At 37.0% G+C, this 25,665-nt stretch overlaps 1 protein-coding gene across 1 annotated transcript in view; it reads left to right on the top strand.

Annotated features, from left to right (window-relative positions):
- Positions 1–1,113: 1,113 nt before the first annotated feature.
- The window catches only part of CTNND2 (catenin delta 2), a gene marked incomplete at both ends in the record, with an annotated part of 558,729 nt that continues 534,177 nt past the window's right edge, over positions 1,114–25,665 (top strand). The window contains one exon of the mRNA XM_082315082.1: positions 1,114–1,242. Coding sequence (XP_082171208.1) covers positions 1,114–1,242 — 129 coding nt within the window. The remainder of the gene's footprint in view (positions 1,243–25,665) is intronic.

The following is a 25,665-nucleotide window of genomic DNA, read 5'->3' as shown; positions in this document are numbered from 1 at the left end:
AAACTGGTGCAGGGATGCTTGCTCTGTGTACTGAATTTTATATTTGCTTTTACCAACTACCCTTTTCCACTCTTTTCAGACTTCTTATTTCTCCCAGAAAAAGTTCTGTTTTATAAAAACATGGGCTTTGAAAAGCAGAATGGATCCAAGGCAGGAGCTTTGCCATTGATGGGAATGGCAAGCGCCGTGCACATGTGACCCCTCTGATGAACATCCCTCTGAATATCCCCACTGCTCTTCAGGAGGGCTGTCCAGCTGGCAGCCTGTGGGCCAGTCCTCTTCCACAGAACAGTTCTGGCCAGCTCCCACATGAACGTGAGCTTACCCTAACTCGCCTGTGCGTAACCATGCAAGCTGCCTCTCTCCTCCTTTACTTCTGGAATGTGGCACAACGTGCCTGCAGAGATGTGCCTGTTGTGACATTTAAACAGAGGTGCTACACCGTAGCTCAGCCTTCAGAAAGATAAATCTTTCCACAGTTGCCACCACCGTTTTCCTCTCTCGAACGCTAGAAATTCCTTCAAGTGCTAAGAATCTTTGCTTTTTGTAAAAAGTCTCAAAAATGGCATAACAACTAGTGCGTTGTTTTCCTCAAAAATACTGTGATAAAATGTTGTCAAAATCGCCTTCTAGACTAGAAGAAAGGCGAAGCTAGTTACCTAGGCTTAAAATATACCTATTAAATAATCATGCACGTTAGAAAGTCAACACTAGATGTTTTATATTTCTCTCATGTATCATTTGTTGGTTTTCTGTTTGCAAAGCATTTCATGATTCATTACTTTCATGATATTGTAATTTCATGTTGGATGCTGCCACTGGACCACTAGACAAAAATCACAGCTGTAAATCATTTGAATCATCTCCAAATGTACTGTGGTGAATATTTTGGAGTAAGACTGGGAGATCATTTAATATTTTGTTTTATAATTAATTTAGAACTAGTTTTAGTATTAAATAAGTGATATATTAATTCTGTATTACAGAACAGAAGCGTGTTCTACAATTTTTTTCCTTAAGTTAGTATTATTCTTATATGCGTATGATTTCTGGTATGTATAAGGTTTCTAATAACAAAATCATTGTTTTTTTTTCCCATAAACTGCAGAAACTATGCCTGTTCCAGACCAACCCTCGTCTTCTGACAAGACAAGTTCCCTTAGTCCTGTGTTGAACACATCCAATGGCGATGGCTCTGAAACTGAGACAACCTCTGCCATTCTAGCTTCAGTTAAAGAACAGGTATGCAAGTTCTGTGTCCGCAGGCTAGAAAACCGTACTATAACTTAGTGTTTTCTTACAAAGGTTTCATAGGTGGTATCTGAATAATTTCATTCACAAATGCATATTGGCAAACAATGTGAAATATTTCTTTGTGTCTTAGTATACTTCCATGTGCTGTCCTACAATAAATTTAATGTAATTTAATTGAATTGTTCATTTTGTTCTCCACTTTCACTCTTTACTGTGAATGGTGGTTTTCAGAGCTCTCTCCTTTTCTTGTCGACGTTCTGCATGTGGAGTTACAGCATATAGGCATGGCATATAAGAACTACAGACAAATGAGTAGTTGTGGAGAAGATGTGTTATTCTAGACTTTTTAGTTAAAAGGATTTGTAAGAATACTAGGATTTTAAAATTTAACATATACATTTTTTTTATTTGTGTAAAACTTGATGTGAGATTATTTTAGGGCAAAATTGGGTAGGGACAGAGGCTTTCAGCCTAGGATGGTTAAAACCAAAAGTAGTAGAAATTTTTGAAAGAAAGGTCTTCAGTGTGATTCTCTGCTTGATTCTAGTAAGACAAGTTTGGACATTTTAATGTAAATTTTTGTGGGCTGAGTGTCTGAGATTTTGCTTAGTGCCTCTTTGCACATCAGGAGATGGTTAATATTCCAGTTCATGAAGACACCTGGTCTCCGTAACTACCTCATTTGGCTCAACAGCTGCAACAGGTATCCCAAAGAGAGACATTAAAGGATAGCTGCTTTTAGTCAGCTTTCTCGTTGCTGAAGGAGTCTAAATTGGTTCTCCAATTATAAAGTGGTGATCTTTCCCTGCCTAAGACATTCACCGCTTCTTTAGTAAAATTAATGCATGAATTTGGCTTATAATATCTAACACCACTGGAGTAACAGCTGTTGAGTCATAGCGCTTTTATAAAAATTGTGACCTTGCTCTTCATTTTTTCTTCTTGATATGTACCGGTTCTCTCTCTTGGGTGTTAAAGGTTAGTCATGTTTTCCGGTTCTGAAAAGAGGAGTGCAAGAAAGAAAGGTTGTAACATGGAATTTTGTCTTAAGATTTATGGCACATTGTTGTATTGGAATTACCCATGGTTTAGATGTTTATATGCATATTCTCTTCCAGGACAATAGTGTTACTTGGGCATGTACCAGTGTTTCATCCTGTGTTACTGTATTATTTTGAAGAAAAATACCTGCCTTAGCTTTTCATTCTCTGATGCTGAAAAAATGTACAGGGAAGTTACATAGGTGGAAGATAGGTTGCATCTGCCTGTTAGAATGTGAAACGCAGTACTGAATAGTGAGTTGTTTTCTGTTGTTGGGTTTTGTGATGATATTGCTAGTTTATACCCGGTCATGTGTTTTGCAACTCCCACCCCCATAAATCAGTGAATAGAGTACTAGAGGGAATTGGAGATGAATCCACTAGATGAAAAGGATTTTCAGTGGTAAAATATTAGCAGAGTTATTTCTGATTCCTGTGAACCATAGCAAAAAGGAGCCTGTAATAAAGGAGTTCTGCCTTCTCTTATTACCAAGATCAACCTAGCCAGCTAACCTAAGGTACTGCTGACTAACAAGATAATCTCTTGAATTGTTGTGGTACAGGGTACCAAAATTTCACAGGTGTTCTGTTAAGTAGACTTCTTTCTTGACAGATGATCTGTAGTCAGACCTGTCTTGAAGCTGGAAGACTGTACTAATCTCAAAAATGAGACTGTCGTTTTTTGTTTAATCTGAATGCATTCCTCAGAGTCTATGGTGACTTTAGTAAATTTAGCTTAATGGCACACACTTGTCTTCAGCCACACTCACTACTGGGAAAGCCATATAACTTCAATATTCTTTTTGTTGTTGTTGTTTGTTTTGTTTTGGGTTTTTTGGTGGGGTTTTTGTTTGTTTGTTTGTTTGTTTTTTTTGTTCTGTTTATTTTGTAGTACAGATTTGAAAGGGGGGGAAAAAAAAAAAAAAAAACAAACACCCAAAAAACCCCAAACCTGCTTTTGGGCTTTTTCTGTTCCCCACAATATTGTGTGTTTTGACAGACTTCCATTATTTCATGTTCTGTTGGAAGAATTCTAGGTAAGGCCACCATCCCGTGCTTCAGGCAGATGAAATGCATTATATTGATTCTGCATTTGGGGAGTAAATGAAGTAAGTTTCTACCTGACTGTTCAGATGGGTAGCCCTCTGTTTTTTAGAAAAAGGAATGAATTACTTTACTGCCTGGTATGAGATTTTGCATTATGTGCCTTTTGACTGTAGCTGAAAATATACCTAGAGTTTTAGAAATATGAACACAGACAATTATTCAAAAGTACTGTTAATAAAAAATGATTGAGTTTGCAATTAAGGTATATTTTAATGAATCAAATATGTGCTGATGCTTAACTTTAAAAAGTTTCCTTTTTTTAATTCTCTTGGAACACTTGTGGCAACTTCATGTGTTACTTCTCATGAAATAACTAAAGTAGTGTCTGTGAGTGACTGCAACAGAGTGTGGGATTTATGGTATTGGTGACTGTAATAGGTGTTTGCAGTCTTTGAAGAGGGCGTGATATGTGAAAGAAGGCACAGAGAAGAAATCATAGATGTTATATTTATTTGCTCTACTTAAATTTTCTGTGTGAAACATAAATGATTTATTCAGAAAATCTGAAGCTTTGCTGTGCTTAGTTTGAAGAACGCATATTCCTGTGCTGTCCTGTTTTGAGGAACAGATTTGTTGGGTCTAAAAAATTTATTGGGTCTAAATAATTGTGCTTGATATGTCAAATATCAAGTGGCATTCAGGCTGGTCATGACTGGATCAGAAGATTTAGCCACATGCTTTTCAAGGTGAGGATTTCTGTTAAACTGAAAATTGAAGTTTGTATTTTGTTGTTGAGGAGTTAGGTTGATTTTAGGAAATTCAAATTCTGAACTCCTTGCTTTAATGTATAAGCCATTTCATTTGTGTTTTACCTCTGGACAAGCATGCTGGATCACTTTTGGGTTTCAGACTTCTGAGATGTAATTGAGAAGAAGTGATGGATAAATAATATGAATCCATTTTTTTTCCCCTGCTGCTAACTTTTTTTAAGGTCAGCAGGGACTGCTGGAGGGGAGGTCAGAATCATACACCGTATGTCTAAGAAATTGTGAGATGCCAGGCAGTGAGCTTTGGCTTAGGTGTTTTCAAGCTGTCTTCATGAAGAGGAAGGGTTAATAACTTCTCAGAAAATGAAAGCTGTTGGGTTTTTGGGTGGGGGTTTGTTTTTAGACAGTCAGAATCAAGTTCTTTAAAGAGAAATCATCAAGTAGTGTTGAAACACTAGACAAATAGTTTGTTTTCCATGGTGTATAAAATGTGGTTAAATATCTGTGTGTGAAGGATTTTTTTGTTTCTTGTGATATACTGGCAAACACATTTGGCCCAATGCTTCATAGGTTTTAGAAAACATAAGGCCATTTGTATTTCTGCTTTGTCATCTTCTTTTGTATCTGTAAATATGGGAAAAATCCTTCAACAAACAAAGCGAGATATCAGGACTCTCTGATTTGGGAGAACATACGTGATAGATACAACTATTTCTTCTGTAAGAAGCATGATATGTTTCTGATTGGAAATTTCCACCTGTGCAAGAGAATTCTGATCCCGCTTGGTGTTAAAAAATTCCTGGGAAGAGAGCTATTGATAATGCTGTTTTGAAGGTAGAAATAGCTGGTGGAGAACCTTTTGAGTAAATACGTAGTAAAGCTGATGCTTTTCCTGGAAGTCTCCAGACGTATGTGGTTCACAGTACTTTGGTTCTTGGCATACAGAAACTGCTCTCTGGGAAGCTGAGGAGGAATGTAGTGACAGTGACCTAGCAGAGGCTTGTTTTGGCAGACTTTTTAAATAAAAACATTTGGAGAACATGAGATAAAATAACTTCCTAAGAGTGAGATCCATCTTGAAGCACTGACAACCATATTCAACTTGGAAATAGTATCATACATTTGTTTTAGTTTCTTTGTGACTCTAGATTCTTTTACTGTCTTAGTAGTAGCCTTATTCACGGAACAGCTCTTCATCTTTCAGAAAACTTATGCAAAGAACAAGTTGTATAATGTTTAATAGTTCTTTTGAATCCTTTTTAAATCTACATATTTCAAATAAAGATACTTGTTTCTGGATGCCTGTCTTCATTTCTCCCTCTCTCCAGAAAAAGCTTAGGCTCTAAGACTTTTGGAGTATTTCTCACACTGTTTAAATAAATGATAGATTAATATGTTCTTTAAATCATAGTGCTGATTCCAGAGAAAAACAGAAGTCTCTGGCTTTGAGGTGGTTGCTGATTTTTTTTTTTTTTTTTTTTTTTTTTTTAAACAAGAATGGGAGTGTCATCTTTAAGGTTAAAAGCATCCCAGCTTTATAAGACTTATATTTTTTTCTAAAGTAACTTCTGTTACTTTTAAATATTCACCAGTTTTCCCATTAGAAAGCTACTCGTTTGTCAAGAAATCGTGGTTAAAATGAGACTAAAAAACACATACAGGGTAATAATGACTAAGTGTTGTACTGCGTGTCAGTATTAAACAAGGATAAATATACATGACTTAAGTGAACTTGTATGTTAGGTGTTAGTACTCTTTGGAAACAGGGTTGTGTATGTCATGCACATCTTATGTGTGTATATGTAAGTAAAACTGCAGGTAGAAATGGCTGTAGAAGCTAAAAGATTTAATTTCTTTTCTTGGCTTTGCCAGATTGTTTTTCCCATGTCTTTATATCACGATTGAAGTTTTAGAACAAAATCACCTATCTAGATGAGTGTTTCAATTCAGACTATTAGTAATGTTTTAAGGCCAGAAGAGACTTGTGAAATCATCTAGTCTCATCAGCAGGTTGCGGCACTTCATACAGTCATCCAAGTATTGGGCCCCACGTCTGATCACAGAATGACTTTTGCAGCTGTTTTCCCTAATATAATGCACGCTTAGATGATATGCATACATGATATTCACCAAAATAAAATGTCATTCTTGCCTTATAGGAACTAGTAATTACTCTATTAACCTTAAGTATTCTGTAGCTTCTCTAAATAGGTTCAATTGTGATATATTCATGTCTTGCTTCCCCTCAAACATCAGGCTCTGTCTCTGCCTTTAAAAGTTTTAGCAGCTCTATCTCAGACCCATGCTAATTATATTCAATCAATATATATTGCTTTCATCATGTCTCTGAGTAGCATATTAATATATTCACTTCCTTAGTTGTAGAACTCCCTTGTTTCCATTGAGGTTTTAAAATATTCCAGAGAGAGATTCCCCTTCCTTTTTGCCATCTTTTATTTTCATTAATATATTGATTTTAGATAAGAACTAGACTGGGCTGTATGATATGTTTTGAGTAGCACAAGTCTATACAGTGGATAGTGGATACCGTACTTCTGAGTTGCTGGATGGAGCAATATATTATTGAAATACGAAGCTTTGTGAGTACAGCAAGCGCTTCCTAGGTACGTCCTCAAGTTGATGGGGATTGCTTTTGAAATGTACAATTCCACTACTGGAAATGGGGAGTTGAGTGGAGAATTTTTCAAAAGTGTCATCATAGTGGCTGGTGGAGAAGGAAATCGTTTAATATACTTAGTCTACGCCCTGCTCTGTAGGATTCTCAAGTTCTTGATTTAGTCTGGGACTGGTTTGACATAGCTCTTTGGAGCATCTGTGAATGTATTCATGTTGTGCTTCTCAGGAAACGGCAGTTCACAAGAATGGAGACCTAGACAAGTAATTCATATTCAGAACCCCTGTTCTGTAAGTCATGCCAAAGACGCGGTAGCCATAGTAGGTGCAGTATGAAGAAACTAAAAATTATTTCACTGATAAAAGGATGTAGTAATAATCCAAAATACGTATTTTTGGGATTGTTTGAAACGAGCTGGGAGTGGACAGGCTTTTGTGAAGTTTTAGTCTGATAGAAGAGTATTGAGAGAATATATCCTCCCAGCCAAACCATCTTTGAAGAGAGGGAAGAAAATGCCAGTTATCAGAATAAAATTAGAGTTAAATATGATGCTATTTTGACTTAATGTTGAAAAATTAGTAGTTCAAAGCCAAGAATTTCAGAGAAGCTGGGTAGAATGCCACTTAATGACAGCTCAGTCTAATGCTAATTTAAAGCACTATTAAAGGACATCATAAAGAAAGGCAAAATACCCTTTCTTATCATGCAGCCAGTATATGAACGTACTTTTGCTGATCCACAAGCACTTCTGCCTTAACATTTTTTTTTGCCATTAGTGGAAGAATTTCAAACTTGGAATAAAGATACCCTAAGGAAGTAGTAATATTGATTTCAATTTCAATATAATTTAAATTTAGTATATTAAATTTCTAGTGTTTTAACATGCTACATTTGTAACATTTTAACATCATTGATTTCTTTTTCTCTGGTATCATTCATTGGGGCTTTTTTAAATGTAAAATATTTTCACACCTAAACCCAAGTCTTTTAACCAGCATAGTGGAATAGAGTCTCGATCTCACCTTAAAGTCACTTGAGAGGGAGATCTAAATGAACTTAAAGTAGTTAGAAGTGGCTAGTCAAGTGGTGCTTTTTCCTCTGTTATACTGACAAACATGGACTTACGCAGCCACATGGGGAATGCTGCTGGGGAGCGGAGTGAGTTGGAAATAACCATCTGAAAAGATAAGGCAGCAGCTTTGTATTGCGGAAGGTTGGGTGTGTTGTTTTCTTTTTTGGGGAAGGGTGGTTGGATCAATTTGCCAACTTGTTTTCCAGGATTGGGCTTTTTAGCATAGCTGCTGTAAAAATATATGTGAAACCATGGGTTTAGTCAACTTTTTCGTAGTATTTAGAATTGATTCAGCAAGTCCAACGTAACATCCCTATTGAAATGTCCAGGGAAGCGGCGGTTTTGGGTGTGTCTCCCCCAGCTATGCCCCACGTCCTTTTCTAAAAGGAAGTCACAGGTTCCTGAGACTTAGCTATCTTACCTGTTTCCAGTATTTTTCTCTTTCTATGCTTGAATTAAGCAATATCCACCAACAGTAATTTTCATTTGCATAGAAGATATATGAAGCTGTGGGGCCCATGGCCTTCAAAACCAGCATACTTCTTCTACAGAGAAAAGAAAATGCTGTTAAAAGACCAAACTGTGAACACTTCAGTTAGTGATTTTTTTTTTTTTTTTTTTTTTAATTATTTCTTCTGTCTTCTCTTCTCTGGAAATGAAAGAAAAACACTAAAAGCACTCTTCAGATTCCACCGTGACCCTTCTCCTTTAACTTGTCTTGCCAGTACTTTTCGTACAGCTTGCTCTTACAACTTCAGTTTTGAAGGGGATTTTTGAAGGAGATTTAATTTTCATCATTGTTTTAGCAATTTTTGTTCCTTTTATGTAATTTTGAAAACTTGAATACTTCTATTGTGTTTTCCCATCTGTTCCTGTGTGTTTTCTCACATGATGGCATTTTCTACTCCTGATGCATTTACTGCTAAATGGAACTGTATCTTTTTGTGGGTAATTGAAATCTTTTGTATTCCTAGAAAAAAATTACTTAACGGGTAGTTGAATGCAATGCATGTTATGCTTTGATAAAATATGTTACAATTCTGTTTATCCCCAAACAAGAAAGCTAGAACCCAGCAAATGCTAAGCTAAGGTTAAACTTAATTCTACACCTGAGAGTTACGGTACATTACTACCCAAATAAGCTTAAGTTTGGCTGTGAGTTATGTAGTTATGATAACACTAAACTAAGTTTAGAATCACACAATAAATTGATTTTAACAATGTGTAGCGTGTACTTCTCTTTTTTTCCTCCTCCATGGTGAAAATGAATTATTTATCTCTGAAATTTCAGAGGACAGAAACTTATTCTATAGTTGCCTCTGATGAGAACCTTTCCAGTGTGAAGGGATAAAAGGCTAGCAAAAGACATTAACCTTTAAAAAAATTATGAAGGTTTGTAGTAAAGTTCTACACAAATCAATTACTTAATTCATAATTCTTTCCCTCAAGGTTAGCACAGCATTTTTCGTAGAAGATCATTCACTTTTTTTTGGAGGGAGGCTTTACATGTATAACCTATAACATGTATAACAGTGGAGCCAGACTTTTTGCATGGGTTCCCTGCTACTCTTTATACATACATTTTCCTTTTCTATGAAAAGAACAGTTCCAAGTCCTGAGGCCCGAAGAGTTTTGTTTTTTTTTTTTTTCTCCTTTTTATTTTGTAAAAGATTTCATTGGAATTTTTTTTGTTGGTTGATTTTGCTTGTGTGTTTTGTTTTTTTTTTTTTTTTAATTTAAGGGGTAGATATGATAAGATCATAGCGGCTTCTTAATTTTTGAAATGTCTTTTCTAGGATGTTACCTTTTTTCATTGTTGAGACCTTGTCATAGTGCAATACCCTTGGACCATGTTCTTTTAGATATTCCACATGTGCAGGGCTTAATATATAGTACAAAACGTAATTAATTTCAAGTTACTTGCAGTTACAGGGGATTTTGATTTAGTACAGTGACTCAATGCACTCAAATCACAATTTAATTAGAAATTACACTTAGCGGAGTATAGGAATCACAATATGCAGTTGACACAAAATAAAAGTGAATTTCATTATCTTGAATATGCTCACCATCATGATGCTGAGCATCCCCCAGTCGCCAGAAAGGAATGTGTGTGTTCAAGTCAACTGAAGCCCACAGCTCTCTTCAGAGCCCTCCTGTTTATTGTTTGGTTTTTATATTGGGCTTAACCACATATACACTCCCCATGCTGGTCTGGCTGAGTTGTTTACAGTCGTTGGGTCTCCACTGCCAGCTTGGTGGCCCATCTCTTTTCCCTTCATGTCTGTACTATGCTACTCTGCCTTCGCTTCTGAAGGCCACTGCGGTCATGCCAGGCCTGTATCTCGTCATGTCAGTGGCATTAAGTACCTCGCTCTACACAGAATGACTGCTTGATACTTCTGTCTAGATGAAGTATGGTTGTAACAAATCAGCCGTAGGCACCTGCTCGATTACAAACATTGCTGGTATGGCTAAACCAAGTAAAACAAAGCTGCAGGCAGGTCAAGAAAATTTCAGACAGAGAAAGCCTGGCAAGGCTCAGCCCTGAGGTCTTGCAAACTTGGTACAAAGCTGAGCCATTACTTCGTTCATTAAGTGCTCCATATAGTTCATATAAAGCTATCCAGCAAGCTCCATGATGAGGAACATAGTCCTTCCTTCATCGCTCTCTGAGCCCAATAGAGTGAGCTGTCCTATGCGCCGGGAGCTCAAGGCTAGCAACCCCTGAGGAGCGAGGCTCCTCTCCCAGGAGATGCATCCCAGCTCAGCCCTCTTGCCTCCAGTGGGTGCTGTTGCATTGTGGCTTCATCCAGCACTAATCGTCAGTGGAATCACAGCAGGCAAAGTCACTTGCTGAGGGAGTGACTGGACTCTACAGAAAAGTATAAAACAATAAGCTAAATACCTATTACAGTTATATGAGTAAAAGATACTCTTGATTAGAATTATAGAATCATAATTTCTAAGCAGATCCAATGCATATAGAAGTTACGTTATTTTAACCAGAACCACCCCTAAAACTAGTTTTGTTTTGCTCTGGGTCTGCATTCCTTTCATTCAGGGGCAGGCAGTTATGCAAATGATGAAATACTTTGCTGATATAGTCAGTTTGTCTAAAACAAAGGCACCCTTGGGTTTCCTTTGGCATTGAGATGAGTTTGGCTTCCTTTTCAACAGTTGTGATCAATCATGTCTTTATTCTCCCCTGAGTCTTCAGGTCATGTAGCCCCTATTTATGTCTTCAGAGCATTCCTTCATTGCAGGTGTGTAAGTGGGTGTGTGGGGGGCTCCGTGGGGTGGGGGTGTCTTTGATCAGTCACAGCCCTTTGTCCCCTTATTTTACATAATGTGGTATGAAATCTTGTTTTCTCATGTGCAGGATTTTACCTTTTTGGGTAAATTTAACTTGTAACACCACCTTTTGTAAGTGACAAACTGGTTATCTACTTGACAGCATACAAAGTAATATTTCTATTTCTGTTAGCATTCCCTCAATGTCTTCAGTCTGGATTGTCATATAGCAAATAGCTGCTTGTAGTCTATTTCCTTAGTTGTTTCAAAATGTGAGCCATACTTCTCAAATTTCATCTCTGTTCCTTCAGTTGCCACATCTGTTTTTCCTTGAGTCCTCATAAAGCATTATTCTTTACATTTTTCGGACAGTCCCATCTCTTAGGTGTAGCTTGTACCTGTCTGTGTTGAGCTTTCCTTCCTTGGGTATCTAGCACCCACCAGTATAATGATCTGATTAATCTGGAATGACATTTTGCTGGTTAATGTGGTATTCTATCACTCTAACCTGCAATTCATGTTGCAGTGTTATCCCATGGTCACGATTATCCATCTACCCCAGCGGTAACACAGTGCAATTATGTGCCTGGCTGTGTAATTAAGATTTAAATCGAGCCTTTTGTATACCATTACCAGCCTCTTCATCTAGGAAGTCTTTTAGTTTATATTCACATTGCTAAGCATTTTTCAACAAAATTTTTCAGTGAAAAATAAAGAAAAAAAAACACAGAATGACAAAATTTTCTGACTTTATCTGTTCACTTTTATGTATTTCATAGTCTTCAGAGTCTTGATGTAAATAGGTGTATTTAAGAATTGTACTGTATGCTGTCTTGAAACTGGTGGCTTTTTTCACCCGCTGTCTGATTCCAGCATAGCAACACATCTTGGTAAAATCCTGTTTATATTTTTAATGTGTAGTTATTTACTGAAGTACATCTGTGCTTCAGGTGTTATAAATGGTGCCCCTGGAAAATACTATTTCCTTTTTCAAAGTAGTTGAGGATTTTTTTCCCCCTCTTAATACTATCTTTCCCGTACGTAGTTACATCCATCTTTGTTCGCTTCATTGTCAATCTAGGTCATTATTTGAAGCTTTTGTTGACAGAGCACTTGAGGGTAAGTGCATCTGATACTATAAATAGGCTTGATTCTTCATAGTAAGTCAGCAAATTCACTTGAAAATTCTCAGTTTTGTACTAGGTTTGATGAAATGGAAGGTATATTGCATTCTTCTGTCAACCAGTAGCATAACAATTTTTAATGAATTGATATCTTCAAAACTTTGACATTCCAGAATTGAATGATTTTTAATTAACACAGCGTTACTAATTTTGTTTGGAGGGGAAAAATGGACCCTTTAAACTGTCTCTTTTTTAAAAAAAACTATTTTTAAAAACTTCTATTTTTATTTCACAAAGCAGTGCTTGCACATCAAAACATGTTCCAACACAGTTTATGCTGTTCTGTTTGTTCCAGGTCACAGAAAATAGAGGATACTATTGCTTTTACTATGTGTTTTCAGTAACCTGTGCTGTGAAAATAGATGATTCTTTGGATTAGGTTTTCATTTGTTAGTTTACCACAAATGGTGACAGGGACCAACCAACCAGTGTGCATTCCTGCCACAATGTGAGGCAGCCTTCTGGCACAGCTCCAAGATGCTGTTCTACTGGCCAAAGATTTTCAGGCATGGAAAAAACTGTAATAGGTTATGTTTTATGTATGGCTGCAGCCACAGGAAGGGAGTTGGGTGCAGCTCCGGCTGCAACATGTGCATGGGCACCTTTCTGAAACCTTTGACCGCTATGTATGCTGGTGCACCTGTAAACCAACCAACATTTTATTCCTGCTTTCACATTCTCTAGTAGGCTTTAAAGCCTTATTTAAACAGTGAATAAATTCTTGAGATTAAATTAACAATGTAGTTTCATCCTACGCCCTTTATGTGTGCACAACAAATGTATTATAAAAGCAGGCATAACACTAGGTAAGTGCCTCTGTCTCTGAAAGTAGGACTGGATGTACCACTGTGATGCATATTGGGATTGAAAAACATTGTAAAAGGTGGACGTAACAGTGACTTTTCCCCACTGCAGTCTATAAAGATTTGTAAGCATCCCACAGCTTACATGCAGCACGAACATCCCCTTTAGAGGTTTTCCATGCTGAGGCTGGGTGATGGACTGTAGAAAATGGACAGTTGTCCACAATAAATTTGATAGCCACTCAAACTGAGGTTTGACACAGTGCCTGTTTTCTGATATTGAATCAGCATTGCTACTGGTGCTGTACTTTTGGGTGCCAGATTCACTGTCAGGAGCAGAAATATAAATTCATTGATAGCATATGCCACAGTGATGCCTACCTAAGTGCAGAAGAGCTAAGCTAAGTTAGTGACTCAAATAAATATACTTGTTTCTTTAGTAATACGTGAATATTTAAAGGCTCGTGGTAAGTCCACTAAGCACTTTTCATTTCATTTTAGAAAGTGAAATACAGTTTATTCTACAAATGTCTAAAAAAATATATACAAATGAAAAAGTACTTTCTGCGTGAGTGGTGTGTGGGTGATATGCAGCTGTATTCCCTTATTTGGCATGAGAAATTGTCCAGTGTTTAAAACCTTGCTAGATTGTTTCTCCATGAGAGAGAATTGCTGCTGTCAGGTAGTTTTAGTGCACTTTGGTTTGTGAAGACCATACCTAATTGCGTCTCCTTTATGCATTGGGAATAAAAGGATTGAAAGAAATCTGTCTGGTTGTCATCAGTTTAGTCTGAACAGAAACCAGTGTGTTCCTTCCCCTTTTCATCTATGATGAGATTCATGTGAAGCTTCCTCTTCTCTCTTTTCCCCACCACGTACAGTTTAGCTTTCGATTTTCTTGTGTTGATGACTGTATCTACTCCCTCTCAGTTTATCTGTGGTCAAGCAAAGACCTACTTTATGGTTTCTTACTGTAAATTTGAATGGTATGTGGTGTCCCTTGATGATTTTTTTTGTTGCCTTTTATTTGACAAGGTAGCGGTTAGTCTGTAGTTATAATGCAAGATTTATGGGCATAGGTAATATTTTTTTATGGGGTCAACTGTTAAACGGAAAAAATATGCAAGCTTTTCTGTGGGTCCAACTTAAGCACCTGAATGTTTGCCCTTTTAATTTTTTTCACCATTAGTTGTTCTAATAGCATATAATCCTTCTCATTGCAAGCTTTCCCTGATGTGAAGATGTCATATGACAATAGGTGTTAATGTTTCTCTGGTTCATTTGGTAGAATATTTAAAAAAAAAATAGGTTTCATGAATCTTGTGTTGTTAATATACATGGGCATTGTTGCTGTACCTGCACTGTTTGCATAGTTCATGGACGTATGAATACAGTCAATGGCTCCTTTTAGTATAGCAGTGCACATGTATGCATACAAAGAAGTAAAGTCTTTTTATTAAAGCATATTAATCTGTTATCTCTTCTGTTCAGTATTTTAGATATTTGTGAAGATTTCTATTTTGTCAGACCAGTTTGAATGTTTTTTTCAGTTGTCTTTTTTGATCGCTGATCTGCCTTAGTCAGCATTACTTTAAAAGGGAGAAATAGGCATAGAGGTTCTTCCTCTCATCAGTGATTGTGGTGAAGGATGAATGGACTGACTTAAGAAAAGCGTGAATCTTCAGATTAACATTGAAAAGGATTGTATTAACATTGGCAAAGATGCACAAGTTACTTAAAATAATTCTGATTTTAATTTGAATATTCTGAGCATATTCCTTCCTAGGTGAGTGTGTTTATTCTTAGCATTTGTTTTCTCAGTATGTACTTGAAGGAGTCATCAAATTATGGAGTCAATGTGTCCTTGCAGTTGTGGTCTAATGCTGCCTTTTTTTTTTGCTGGAGTTCAAGATTAATTGGTTTAGATAATACAATACCGTGCAAATTTCAAAATGTTTCTATTCATTACTGAAAAGCATCGTACGAGAAAGCTTACTTAATTCCATTCAGTTTTGTAAGTGAATTAAAAAGATTATCATCAGCTGTATTCTTTTTTTATGGCATATTAGTTATTTTATAGTAGGGAAAAACTCATCTGTTTTCGTTTCTTTTTCTGCAAAGCTTCTTGAGACTTTTCAGAAATCTGTCATCTGCGTTCCCTGCTGGATGAAAGTTTCAACAGGCAATGCCTTATAACAGTGAAGAAAAAGCCTGTACTATTCCTCCAAAGAATATAGAATCTGATTTCTAACCTTATGCATATTCTGATATAGAAGTTGAATGTCATTCTGCTGTAGCGTGCTTCATATGGTAACTTTAATTTCTCCTTCATTATTTATGGAGAAGGCAAATTGAAATCAGGAAAGCCAAAGCTGATTTGGAGCTGAACTTGGGGGCATAACGTAACAGGAAAGGATTCTGCAAGTATTTCCCTGAGGGAACTCGGGGAACTGTGGGTCCATGGACGAATGCTGGAGGCAATCTAATGGTGCGCAATACAGAAAAGGCAGATATTTCCCATGTTTTTTTTTTTAACTGTTCCCAGACAAGGGACAATAAGATGGAGGAGCCACAGGTTAGGGACTGTTTAGAGAAAGTGGATGTATTCAGCTTCTTGAGACTCTATGTCAAGATTGATAAGAGCTCATTCAGGTGATAGGATTGCAAGGCAGCTATTGTCCAAGAAAAACCATGGTAATTAAGGAAAGTCCTGAGAACTAGAAGGAGGGTAACACTATACCAGTCTTTATGAAAGATAAGGAGGACGGTCCAGGGATCTGCAGGCTGTGTCGGGTCGGTGTCAGTCCCCAGAAAGGTCATGGAACACGTTGCCTTGGCACCTGCTTCTAGACATGTGAAGGGCAAGAGGGTAAATAGGGAGAGTCAACACAGATTTCTGAAGTGCGGTTAGTGTTTTGCTAATCTGATTGCCTTCTAGGATGAAATGTCTGACTATATGAATAAGGGGAGCACAGGCGATATGGTATAACTGTAACTTTATTAAGACTTCTGATACCTTCTCCCACACAACAGTAAGCTGAGGAAGTATGGGCTGGGTATTGAGTTGGATGAAAACTGGCTGGACTACTGTACTGAAAGGGTAGTAATCAATAGCTTGACCGGTTCCCAGACAGTAAGAAGTGGAATACCTCAAGGGTTGATCCTGGTACTCATGCTATTCAGTTCTTCAGTGACTTGGATGACAGAATTGAACAGAATGCACCCTCAGCAAATTTGTGAATGATACTAAATGAGGGTGATGCTTGGAAAGCTGAAGTAGAGCTTCAGTCTTAAAGCATCTGGAGACTTTGAACAAACTGACGACTGAGCCAACAGGCAACTCGCATATTTAAAAAAGAGCAGACTGAAATTCTGCATCTGAGGTGGAATAACACTATTCATCAGTCCAGGCCAGGAAGCACCTGGCTGAGTCACCGCCCTGCTGAAAAGGACCTGTGATCATTAAGATTGTCAAGCTGAATATGAGCCAGTGGTGTGCTTTCACTGCAGCTGAAACTAACTGTATGCTGGGCTACATCAGAAAGAAGGAGGAACATGACTAGCAGACTGAAGGAAGCTGTTACCACCCCTACTTGGAGCTGGAAAAGCTGCTGCTTGGACAACTATGTGTCATTTTGGTAACCCCCAATACAGTGGGGATGTTGAGAAACTGGAAATAGTCCAGTGAGGGGATACGAAACTGGGCAGAGGCCTAGACCACATGATGTGATGGGAGAGGTTAGGGAACTGGCATTTTTAGGGAGCTGGGTCTCTGAAGAGAAGGCTCAGAGGGTAATCTTAGGTTAGCACACAATAACTTCAAAGGGATTGACAAAGATGATGGCACCAAGCTTTTCTCAGTAGTGGCATACAGTTTAGCAAGGGGCAATAGCCATAAATCGTAGCTTGTGGAGTTCAGACTGGACACAGGAAAACTTTCTCATGAAGAGGATACTGTAGTAATGGAAGAGGTGACCAGAAAGGCTGTGAGTTTGATCTTTTCCAGTCAACTACACAAATCCTAATCTGGTGTTGGAAATGATCATATTTTTAGTGGGATGTGAGACTACATGACTTCCAGCCAAAATTTCTGTGGTTCTGTGATGATTCTACAGTAATGAAACGATAATGCACAATTTTGCTCAAATTACAATTTACACCTTTGTATGTAGACTGAGGAAAATATATTTTGAGGGAGGATTGTGTCGCTTAAAAATTCCCCCAATTTGATTACTTAGCTTTTAATGCTTTAAAAATAAGATTAGAAACTGAGGATAGCTGATTATTGAAAAATAATCTCATTATTTTCAGTGTTTGTGTTAAGTGGTAAGGACTGAAATAATAGATCAGCCAACAGGATTGGTGGATGGAGGGGAAAACTAGCTAACGCAGAATGGGATATTGGAAGATTTTGGTAAGATTTACTTTTTTTCCCCCTGGAGATATCCTCTGTCTTTATTTTTACATAGAGATTTCACTTTCTAAGCAGGTTTTAGAGACCAAGCTATTATTTCTCAAACTCTACCAGACCTTAATGTTTACGAGAGAGCAACACGTGGAAATAAATAAATAATGTTTTCTTGATGTTAATAATACAAAAGTGTAAAGGTAGCCACACATTTACATTTGATATCCTTTTTGTCAAAGTTTATATGACTGATCCATTCTCTTCACAATCCCTTAGCTCTCTATTTTTTTTGAATTAGGAATGGTAACATTTACCTGAATTTCAGACAGGTTGCATGTATATGTACGTGAAGGGAGCCAGTATAGGTCCCTTAAGGGAGTTAGGGTACTTCTTTTTTCTGTCAGTTGCTTGTATCAGATTGAATACCTGGAGAAGAGTAAAATAGGTACAAAAACTGTGTTATACACTTTAATATGGCGAAGATTCCTATCTCGTGAGGGCTGAACCTTCCCCTCAGAGGATTCAAAACTAATTCATAGACACTTTGCATCTCTCCATGTGACTTGGACCTCAGGTCACATAAAATGAGGCCAAGCAAGTCAATTATGCCTTCAGCAGGAAAATGAATCACCTCATAGTCTGTGTATAGCATATGAATAAATAGACCGGAAATCAGAACAAGATATTCCCAATAAAAGGAAACCAAGTGACCCTTCATGCTGCTGCAGTAAGCTGGCTGCCTTTGCTTGATCTCAGTGGCACAGAAAACAGTCAATGCTTTTTGAATGCGTGATCAGGGCTGCAGGAGACTGTTCCTTGGCTTTATCCTCAGATTCAGCAAGGTATTTCCTGGTGTTTGTTCAGCTCTCTCTAGAGCTAAGGGAGAAATACAATGTAATAGCTGCAATAATGGATTTTAGGGTATAGTATGTTGATTGTTATCTCTATAATACTGAATGGTTGCCATGAAGATAAATGATTGTTCAAGTCAGAGACAGTTCTTGTTCTTTTAGAGGTTATTTGGAGGAAATTCCAGTGTCAAAATGCCAGATGAGGATTTCATGCAACACAAGTGGGATTGTGACCTGTTTCTATGTTATCTGGCTGTTTATACAGCAGCCATATACCAATACCTGTTCCCTCCCTCCTTTCTTCCAGGTTAAGTCCTAAGAAATGCTTGGTGCTTTAAAGAAAATCCATACTTGAACAGCTTTTGGTGGGCATCTTGTAGTTTACTGAGATGTTATTCAACAGTATTGTTTTAGCTTTTGTGCTACTTTTAATGGATATTTTCTTTCAATTCTGTGCTGTACCCTATTGTCCTCAATGTATTTAAGCAGTGCCCAGAAGGGGGATGTAATAATAATGAAGTTTTCTGCAAAACCTGCTGCAGCTTATGTTGTCTAATGTACCATGTACCAGCATTTCCTTCATTAGTCTGCTTACAGTTAAAGTTTACTTTCTGCAGTTTCTTCTGTTGCATCACTGTCAGTAAAACAGAAGTATGTTCTGCATTTTCATATGCTTGTAAAGCCATATTGTCTTCAGTGAGTTTATGTAATTTTGGCTGCTTAAAGTAGTTTTGCAATAAGTTTTCTTGGTTACCACACAAATGAATGTGCTTTCCATCTTAGATACTGCCTAGATTTGGATTACAGATGTCATTGGATGATGTGTTATTTTTTCAGTAGGTTGTGCTATTCTGAACACATTTTAAAATAGTTGAATAAAGACTTGGAGCTTGTTAAAGGAAGGATTTTGTATCAGGATTAGGTTTTTAAAGCTTGTTAGTTACAATGTATTGGTTACTGCTGCACTTGTTAATTTTAGCCCTAATGAAGCCATAGTTCTGCAGTGCAAGAATTTCCACCCAGTTACCATGTCTGTGTCTTAATTTTGTTTCTAAAGTGAGATTTATTTTATTGTAGAAGAAATGTGTGTTGTATAAAAAGCTCACTTTTCTCGCTTAGCGCTTTTTTGCGCAACACAGTGAAATCCTTTCCTATTGCTGAGACCTCTGGATGAGGTCATGCAATTTTTGAATTAGAAAAACTTTATCTTCAGTATCTTTGACACATTCATAGTAAGTTAACACAATCTCTAGAAGTAAGTTTTTCTATACAAGACTTCTTTATCTGCATACGCCGTGTAATGGAACAACATAGATAATACAGGTGTAGCTCGCTCTCAGTGGCTTGGCAGCCAGTCAGTGTCTGGGAAGGCTAATACTGAGCTTGTGTCAATATGCCAAGTTAGACCTGAGCTGCCTTCATGTAATCAGATGAATTCACCACATTTTTGAGCACTTGCAGTTTCAAAAGTAAAGAAATGAAAGAAAAGAAATTAATTGCTTCTAGATCCCAGCAGGTGTTGAATGGCTTATAGAAGCTTGGTGCTGTAACTGGATGAATAAAACCCAGTTGGTTTGAACTGTCTCTTCCGGACCTCTTATCTTTCCACAGATCCTTAGGTGCAAGATTTCATCTTGTTATACTTCTGTCTCCTGGGATTCAATTCCTTAAAACCTACCTTTTCTCCATGCTCCAAAGTTGCTGCAGTGCCTTTGTTGGACCAAGCTGTATTCAGCCTTCTGAGCTGTACTAAAGGTTTCCAGCTACAGGGATGTTAGAAAAAGAAATGGGACAAAAAGAAATTATATGAAAGGAGGTCATAAAGTATGTCTAGTTGTCTGGTTATGGCAAATATGAAATGATCATACCTCTTGGGCAGGGAAGAGTTACTCGGGTCTTCATCTGAGCTCCCTGTCATACCCTTGCTATATTTGTGTATCTGGGAAGTCCTTTCTCATGTACTTCCTTACCACGGAGGATGTGGAGAACAGACAGACTAATGTAGCTGCGGACTAAGCAGCTGTATTCATTTGAATAGCTAGAAGTTAAATTTCCTGAAAGAAACATGTTTCTGTGTATATATAATCGGGAAAGGGGTCTAATCCTGCAGATCCTTGAGCATGACTAACTATACTCACCTGAATATCATATTACAACTAATAAGGTTATTCATATGAATTATTTGCAAGTCAGAAGGCTTAGAGATTTGAGTTGAAATCCTGGTTTTAATTCTGAAGAGTCAGCTTTGAAGACTGGGATTCAAATGATGTTGAAGTTAGTTATAAAAAATGAAAGTATAAAAGCAATTTTAACATATACATTTCCAAATGAAAATGATGTAATACCCAAATCCTATGACTTTTTACATCATCTTTCTTTTTTTTTTTTTTTTCCCCCTACTGCTGGAACTTATTTTCCTGTGTGAAAAGGAAGTAGGCCATTGTATTTACATAATTTAAAATACAGCAAATAACCTGTTTGTAAATATTTTATACTGATAACATGTTAACGTACCTTTAAGTATGTAGTATGTTGTTTGGCTTTCAGAGTGGTTTTGTCTAATTTTTCACATATTTCATACTTATGATGCATCTCAAGGTTAAGACACCTGTATCTGTAGGGCTTGCAGAGAATTTCGAACTATTCTGTATATATTTTAGAAGACTGTAAAAAGTCAGTAGAATGTGAAAAGGCTGGTCTGCTGCTGAAAAAAAAAAAAAAACTAAGAAGAGAAATCAAATCAATGCCTCAGCAGTGTTTTGAGAATGAGCACTTGTTATTTCTCTCTTGGTAAAAAGTACTTTTGTTTTTGTGTCTTTCAAAGTCTGGTTTTGGGTTTTTTTTCAATGACTAGAAATAAATACCTGAAACTGGAAATATCTGAAAACAAATGGGTTAGTTAAGCATCCAGAATAATAGTTTTTAAATGGAAATATGTTATAAATTCATTCTGCTTTAGGAGGTTATTATTAAAATATCTGTGTCTGAACAGAAAGTTAGATGGTGTACAATTGATGATTTAGAGAAAGTGGTGTGATGTGTAGGCTCAGCTAATGTTTTGAGGATTACTTGTCACTGAGTAACAAAGTTAGTTTTCCTGTCTTATGATATAGTAAAATAGAATTAAGCTCTGTGCAATCTTGTGCTCTATATTATGAGGTTCCAAATAGAATTGTGCAAATTTATTTTTTCCCCCCAAAACAAAGTATTACTTCTATTTTCCAAAAATGCTCAAGGTGAAATGTTTTGGCCTTATTGAAATACTCCTCTCTTTTTTCCTTCCCCCCACTGCCTCCTACCCTGTCTTTCAAAGTAACATCTTGCTCCTGACTAATCAGCATTTCCCAACAAGAAAATATTTCAGTGGAATATTTTAAAGTGAGTCTAATGATGAATGCAGCTAAGATTTTAATGTTATCTAATCACTTTGCAGAAGCAATTCTAGACCACTTACACAACCCAATTCCGGTATGGTAAGAAAGTATAATACACACACAGTGAAGATTATAAATATTAACAACCTATTGATATAAAAGAAGTTATGGTTGTTTATTTAACATGAAGATGAAATTGTTTTCAAGATTCTTACTCATTAAATGCATTTCAAAATTTGATGCATTTAGTGAAAACTGAAAGGTTATTTTATCCTTGGTAGCATAGTAGCATTATGGAAGAGTGAGCAAAATCCCTTTTGTTCTCATGCATCTGCTGTCTGATTTTGCTCTGAGTTCTGAATGTTTGTGTTCTGTCTTCACTTTCTTCTTTACAAGCTCATTGAATTTTATTAGTTATCGCTGCAAGCCAAATGTTGCACAGCTGCAGTGATATGAGTCTGAACTGCATCATCATCCTTACTTGCAGTAATATGCAAACAGGAAAAAATGGGCTTGATTATAGATCTCGGGAACTTTGCCAGAACCAGTATACAAGTGATTTCTGGGGTTTCTACTTCATAGGTTCACAAAAACTATGCCTGAAGATTTCAACCTGATTTCCCCTGAGATTTTTAGCAGTGGTGCAGGTTGACTTAAGCAGCCCAGATCAAGGTAGCATTGCAGACAGGTGGCAGTGGTATGTCTTTCGAGAATGGAATTACTTGTAAGAGCTAAAAAGACAGTCTGTGCTTTCACATGTGCAGCATGTCTGTACTGACTTGCGTACCTGTCTTGTTACTGCAGCGGAGTGACAGAATCACAGTGTAGGTTAGGCTTGCAAATAGCCGATAGAGACATGAAACAGCAAGTATATTAAAGGAAGTCATGGGACTGCGTATCTGCCATTAAGTACGGTTACCATCAGCTTATATAGCCCGGGAGGACTGTATAGTCTGTGTAGACACAAGAGAACATCGGGTACTTGTAGTGCAGAGCCATCCTAGGCTGAAGGTGAGAAACAACTCTTTAGCAGTAGAACAGCTGAAGGGATATGCTGTTCAGAACCATGCAGCATATTTTGCCTTCATTCCAAAAAAGTTTTAAAGTTTTATAAACAGTTTTTGTCTGTCAGAAAGACATTGTGAAGTCTTTAAAACATAAAGTTTGTACTTTCAACATTTCCTGGGGTGTTTTGTCTGTAGGGTATTAAAAATACTAAGTCTTAAAAGTATTTCTGTTGTATTTGTAAATTTAAGAATTTTCTTCCTTAGCTATGGGTTTTCTTGTACTGTGAAATTATAACTATTGAAACCTCTCTTGTTGGGCTATGACAGCATAACACACCTTTAAGGACAGTAAAATAATACATTAATGCACTGGTTGTACGTCTACCAATAAGCCTCTTTTCCGGTTGTACACTTATTAAAACAAATGTACTTGTTTTAATCTGATAAAACTGAAAATCAGGAAAACAATTTTATGGACATACAAATGAAGTTATTATGTGAACCATGGTAACAGTACCAGGAACAGGCATTAGGAAGCAAAAGAACTGAGTGCAGTCCCTGTGGCTTCCTTCTTTCAACACCCTTTCTATAGATTTTGGACAAAACAGAACTACAATATGGTTTTTGAACATATATTTTGCATTTTTGCTTTAAACTCCCCAGAACGCTACTAAGGATCAAATCTGACATGATAATTTATTAATTTATTTGTAAATAAAAGAATCTGTAGCAATTTATTATTTGCTTTTTGGTCTTTAATTCCCAAAGTAATGATATCAGTGTTTTGTTTCTTTAGTACTTAAAAAAAACCCCAAAATACCACACACACAAAAAAAATGCCAGAAAACCACAACTTGAGCATCTGTTTATTCTTTCCCCCTTTAGCTTCTGTTAATGGCAGTTTTTGAAACTAAGGAGGAGGATTGAAGGAAAAATATCTGCCATCCAAATCTTTTCAGTATTTTGTTATGGGTTATTTTGGTTTTGTATGTATTTATACTTCATCTGCCTAGTATCAGTTTCAGTGAAACAAGCAAATATAGTAATAAACACAAGAGGCATTTTGAAATAACATCTAAATATTTTATCTTTGCTCCTAGTAAAACATGAGAATTCAAACTATCTTTTCCTGATGTGATTGTCATTTTTTTATGTTCTTGCCTGATGCTCTGGTGTATCCTCCAAGTAAACCTGTCAACAGCTTTTAAAAATGCTTTCCTCCTACCTGTCACATTTTAACAGGGTGAAAGCTTTCAGTTGCTGAAATCGATCCTTGTTTGTTTGTTTCGTTAGAATAAGAAAGTATTCCACTGTAGGAAAAAGGTTGTTGTATTCACTTGCTTGGAGAGTAGGGTAAATTTATTCCTACGGGGGTACGTAAATAAAAATGGAAGTTTACACAGATAATGTGCTTTTGTCTCAAGAGGGGAGAAATACTGCTGTGCTCTTTTGTCTTTTTAATTTGGAATTTTACTCTTTGTTTCAATTCTTTGAGTAAGTTATGGTTGATGCTTCAATTCCTGTGTGAATACCTGGCACAGTCCTCAACTCCGCTAGCTAAATCCATTATCTCTGGCTGTTGCTGATACACTGTATGACAGTAAATGGTTTAACACTGAGAACAACACATACTTGACTGCTTCTTACAAGCTACCTGGGAAGAGGAAGCAAGACAGCGCACACGTGCTGCTGACTTGGTGTTACACTAAGCATTACGTTTCCTCTTTTTGCGATATAATGTATAGTACCATCTCTTCTTTGGCTGGCCTGTGAGGAACAACCATTGTATGACTGGGGAGATCAATATGCAGCTGGCTCTCTGGAGGATGAGCACTGAAATGTTTTGCGACTTGAACTTCTTAGTAAGTGTTAAAATACGCCTTTGGATCCCTCAGGGGTCTGCGTGGTTTGTTTCAAAGTTCACGCATGCTAGCTTTGTGCATACGCTGAAACTAGTATATTTTCTATCATGATTTACATATGGAAACATCTGATTTCATCTTTTGTTGCAAGAAACACTTTGATATCACTGTATGCTACATGAAGCAGAATGCTGTAGGAAGAATGTGAAAATTGGAACTCTACAGTATTTCTTTAAACTTAATTGGAAAAGTGACTGTTTTCAATGGCACTGATAGGTTATATAGTAGCTCGTAAAGACAGAAACTTCTGCCTCTGGCTCCTGCAAAGCTATTCAGTGTAGGAAAGGGAAGCAAGACAGCCTGTTACCTTGTATCACCGTAGTGGTACCTACAGAAACAAGACCATAAGGATTTCTTTTTCTCTGTCATGAGGGAGAGTCAGCTTCCCCCAGAAAGGATTTTCAGTACCAACCATGTGACTATTATAGATAGGTCAACAAAAATCCTTGTATTTTATTTTGGATTGCTTTTATTTAATCTTTCAGATTTGAACTTTGCATTTTGATGCTTCCACATAAACATAGGCATGTCTTTTTTGATGAAAAATGCAATTTTCTTGCAACTACCAGAGAGCAAAGAAGGCCGAGCTTTCAGGAAACGTGATACAAAATGACTGAAGGCTTCCATTTTTACCTACCTTTTGTAGTAGGTAGGGACAAAGTATGTGAAAAATTTGCTGCGTCCCTTTAGGAGCAATAGCAGTAGGATATCTTAATATTCTTGAGAATTCTTGAGAATGAATTCTGATTTACAGGGGAAATAACTCTTCAGGGTTCATTACAGAATCTTAAATTAAGAAGTAGTCTATAATGTTATCTGAACTTAGCTAATTTTTCTAAAATATTAGAATTCCTAGAATAACTGTCTGTATTTGTGATGATTTGTATACCAAATAAGCTGGTACTATATGGTCAGTCTCTTAATGTGTGTTGTCAACTTTATTGAAAGTATTTCTTTGAAGTAGAGGTTGAGTATTGTTGATGTATAAGTAAACCACTTTTGGGTTC

This window comes from Platalea leucorodia (assembly GCF_965183815.1).
Source record: "Platalea leucorodia genome assembly, chromosome: 1".
NCBI classification, from domain to species: Eukaryota; Metazoa; Chordata; class Aves; order Pelecaniformes; family Threskiornithidae; genus Platalea; species Platalea leucorodia.
Note: the sequence above shows the minus strand (reverse complement) of the source record. Positions and strands in the feature narration are given on the sequence as shown.